At 37.6% G+C, this 4378-nt stretch overlaps 1 protein-coding gene across 1 annotated transcript; it reads left to right on the forward strand.

The window, feature by feature from the left end:
* Positions 2053-3081, forward strand: LOC109821590. The gene has a single exon (XM_020387766.1). It carries the CDS (start codon positions 2053-2055, stop codon positions 3079-3081), a length of 1029 nt encoding a protein of 342 aa, XP_020243355.1.

Genomic DNA, 4378 nt, shown 5'->3' on the forward strand with positions numbered 1-4378 from the left:
AATAATATTTACTCCTGTACGACCACACTAATCCACTTGATTATCAACGACATCTAATTACAAATAACAATACAATTCTCCTTAACAATAACACAAATTGTAAAACTTTTTGAAAAATAAGTATATTATTGAACATCACAAACATCTAAAGTACAAGTATCAGTATAATTCCCTAACAATTAGAAAAAAGATAGTCTACAATTTAATGTTCACACAACATTGAAATGAAAGAATCAGTACAACAATAAAAATTACAAACCATTACAAAATATGAGTACAATTGCATGACATCTCTGTATTTTGTTCTTGAGAATCTCTACCACAAATTAAAACTCTCTACGAGTCCATCATACACTTATTGTTGATTATCCAAGATGAAGCCTACATGAAAGTTGCACTTTGCATCATATACTATACATATCTTAAAATTTTAATAAAGGAGAAGTTAACGTATCATGGCGCCAAACTAGAAACTAATTGCACAACTTCAAACCATATGACCATGTAAGAAAGGATAAAGTTGGTGCGTGCATGATGTTTAAATAAATGGATTTAGTTGACGACAAACTAGTAAGCACTTCTACAAAGTAACTTCTCATAAGGAAAAAAATTGAACTTCACATAATAAAATATAGATACCTTAAAACGTTATTTTTTCCAAACTACAAGTACATGTAATATTCATAACTTCAAACTACAAGACCATTTAAAGAAGAATATAGTTGTAGCGTGCATGAAGTTTAATAGTCGATTTAGTTTCAAAATTAATTATAGAAAAATGCTAAAATGAATTGGTCATTTAGTTAATTTGCAAGCGAAAAATTAAGTGATATCATTTAGCACGAGAACAACAATATGTAGAAGAATCCTTGACTTCCCGTATTCCAATGAGGAAAGCCTTCCCCCATAATAATCAAAACAAGAAAATTCCCTCTAATTGTCAATATTAAAAAAAAATTCAATTATTATTATGAGATGAGGGAGGCCCCTCCCCCTCATTATCCCTCCATTCACACCCCATTATGGTGATGTAACACCCCATTAAGTGAGGGTGACTCTTGGGTACTCAACCTATTCACATTGATTAGTATAAATATATATCATAGGCCTTTGGCCTATGTACTTGCTTTAAACACGTTATCAGCACGAAGTGTTCTTGAATCCCTGAGCCATAAAAAAAAATATATTTCCTTCCTCTTTTGCGCATTGAGATCTGGTTCGTTGCAGCGGGAGCGTTCGACGGATCATCGCAAGGAGGCAGCGTTCTACGGATCTTTAGTATCGATCGTCCCTAGATCTGTGATCTAGAGGGAAATGCTCTTAAATTACATATTCTTGAGAAGAAAACAGTAACACCAACACCAAGGTATTATTGTATATGTCCAGTTAACATGACATAAAATCATATTTGGTCCCTATAGTTTTTAATGCTATTCTTTAAACACATATACATTTTTCTAATGGAATGCTAAACCCTTGGTTGTTTCAGAGTTTTCATTCAGGGCACTTGCATTGTTTTTTTTAATCATCACTTATTATTTTCAAGTTCAAACTCACAATTTCTACATGATATTAAAAGTATTAAGTAGGCAGTATCGCATAGAAACAAAAAGAAGTCTAGAAAAAAAAAATTCAAAGAAAGCAAGGGTTTACTGTCCAAATTTGTTATGCCTGTTGCATATATTATTATTAAATTACATGGATGTTTAAATAAATAATGTTGTGGTTTTTGGATCAGCCTGTTTGTCACCAAATTTAAATTCCTTGCATTTTCTTTTCCTTCTGAGAGAGAAATTGTAGTGAGGATATAATTGTAAAAAGTCAAAGACCGGTGTATTCCATTGAAGACGAAGGCATTTTTGCAAAATGCAGGGACCCCCAAGGGTTTTCCAAATTGTATTTTAATTTTATGTTTTTTGTTATCTTTGGACTGTATAATCGGACTTTGGACACTTTTTATTTTTTGGTGACGGGCTGATCCACGCAACATGTTTATTGCATGAATTTTTAATTCCTTATTATTAATTCATGTCTTTCAAATGCATAGATAAAATGGCTAAAATAGCGAGCGTTGATTTCGAAGTCCCTGACGCTGCTGGCAAGAATTATTTGAGTTGGCATGTGGACCTGAAGTTCCACTTACGTGCCCAGGGCTTATTAGCCACAATTTCAACTCCTGCTCCACCGGCTCCGGCCACTGTTACGGGTAATGCTGTAAATAATGCTGAGGTTGGTACTACAATGATCGTCTCTGATATAGATAAGGCGAAAGCCATTATCTACATCAGGAGACATATTGATCGGACCCTGAAGGCCGAATACCTGACTGTAGAGAACCCAAAGGAATTGTGGACTGCACTTGAGGACCGATACAAACATCAGAAAGATGTGATCCTCCCACGTGCACGTTATGAGTGGGAAAACCTCCGACTTCAGGACTTTAAGTCCGTAGCTGAGTATAACTCAGCACTTCATAATATCACCTCACGCCTGAAGTTGTGTGGTGAAGAAGTTTCGGAGGAACGCATGTTGGAGAAGACTTACACATCCTTCCACGAGAAGGATGCAATCCTCATGCAACAGTACCGCGAACGAAAGTTCAAAAAGTATTCTGAATTGCACTCCACCCTTCTGATGGCGGAGCAAAACAGAGAATTGCTTTTGGCCACTCATAACCTACGCCCTGCAGGCTCAGCTCCTCTACCCGAAGCTCACATGTTTTCTTCCCAGAAGCAGAAGAAAAAGCATAAGGGTAAATTCAACAAGGGGAAAGCCCCTAAGTGGCAGGCCAGATGTCCACCCCAGAAAAACAACCCGCCCCAGAGCAGCAATAGTGAGGGAAAGAAGAAGTGGAAGAAGAAGACCACTGAGCTGTCGTCCATTCCCAAGAACACTTGGGAGGACAAATGCCACAGATGTGGCATGACTGGACATTGGTCCAGAAACTGTCGCACTCCGCGACACCTCCAAGATCTGTATCTAGCGAGCCTGAAGTCTCCTGTTGAAACAAATCTGATGGAAAAGCAGCCGTCTAATCAGTTCACTGCTGATGACTTCGAAATGGATGATCTTCTAGACTAGATCCATGTTATCTTTATATGCATTTAAATTCTCATAGTACTTTCATCTTTAGTTCTTTACTTTCCATGTAATGCACTTTACTTTTCAATAAAGATAGTTATTTTCTTTAGATTAAAATATTGCATTCATGTTATAGATGAAGTGTGAGTGCCTTGTGGATAGTGCCTCGACGCACACAATCCTTCACGAAAGAAGCTATTTCAATAGCTTATATGATTATGACGATCCCGTAATTACGATTTCGGGACTATCTAACATAATAGAAGGATTTGGTGAAGCAATGATATTGCTCCCAAATAAAACGAGACTAATAATAAAAGATGCATTATTCTCTCCGAAATCTAATAGAAACCTCATAAGTTTCAAGGATATTCGTTTAAACGGATATCACTTAGAAACCAATGATATAAATGAGGATGAGTATTTGTATGTAACTCGTCAAAAAGATGGTTCAAAAACTATCTTAGAACGATTCAAGGGACTCCCGTCGGGTCTCTATCATACATATATTCAACCAGTAGAAGCTAACATGATTGTGCACCAGAAGTGCCATTCTTCGACGAAATTAAAACTTTGGCATAACAGACTGGGTCACCCATGATCAGCAATGATGCACCGCATCATGAGCCAATCAAGTGGACACAACCTGAAGAACCTGAAGATTCTTCAGAAGGGTGATTACTCATGTCTATCTTGTTTCCAAGGTAAACTGATCACGAGACCTTCCCTTCTGAAAGTGGGATTAGAGTCTCCTAGCTTCTTGGAGAGAATACATGACGATATTTGTGGGCCTATTCACCCCGCAAGTGGACCATTTAGGTACTTTATGGTACTTATAGATGCATCAACCAAGTGGTCTTACGTGTGCCTTTTGTCCACCCGCAACTTAGCTTTTTCAAAGCTATTGGCACAAATTATTAAGTTGCGGGCTCATTTCCCCGATAATCAAATCAAGAAATTACGTCTTGATAATGCGGGAGAATTCACTTCACAAGTCTTTCAAGACTATTGCCTAGCAACTGGCATCGAAGTTGAACATCCTGTAGCACATGTTCACACCCAGAACGGATTAGCAGAATCTCTAATTAAGAGATTAAAATGGATTGCTCGTCCATTGTTGATGCAATCACAGTTGCCTGTTGAGGCTTGGGGTCATTCCATATTGCATGCCGCTTTGCTTATCAGAATACGACCCTCTGGTGGCCATATTTTGTCACCAATGCAGCTTGCTTATGGTGCACCTCCGAATATCTCACTTTTGAGAGTGTTTGGTTGTGCAGTTTACGTCCCAATTACT

Source organism: Asparagus officinalis, chromosome 8 (assembly GCF_001876935.1).
Source record: "Asparagus officinalis chromosome 8, Aspof.V1, whole genome shotgun sequence".
NCBI lineage: Eukaryota > Viridiplantae > Streptophyta > Magnoliopsida > Asparagales > Asparagaceae > Asparagus > Asparagus officinalis.

What these genes read in the sequence shown, in the direction of transcription:
- LOC109821590 (XM_020387766.1), top strand. Translation starts at nt 2,053, where the DNA reads ATGGCTAAAATAGCGAGCGTTGATTTCGAAGTCCCTGACGCTGCTGGC.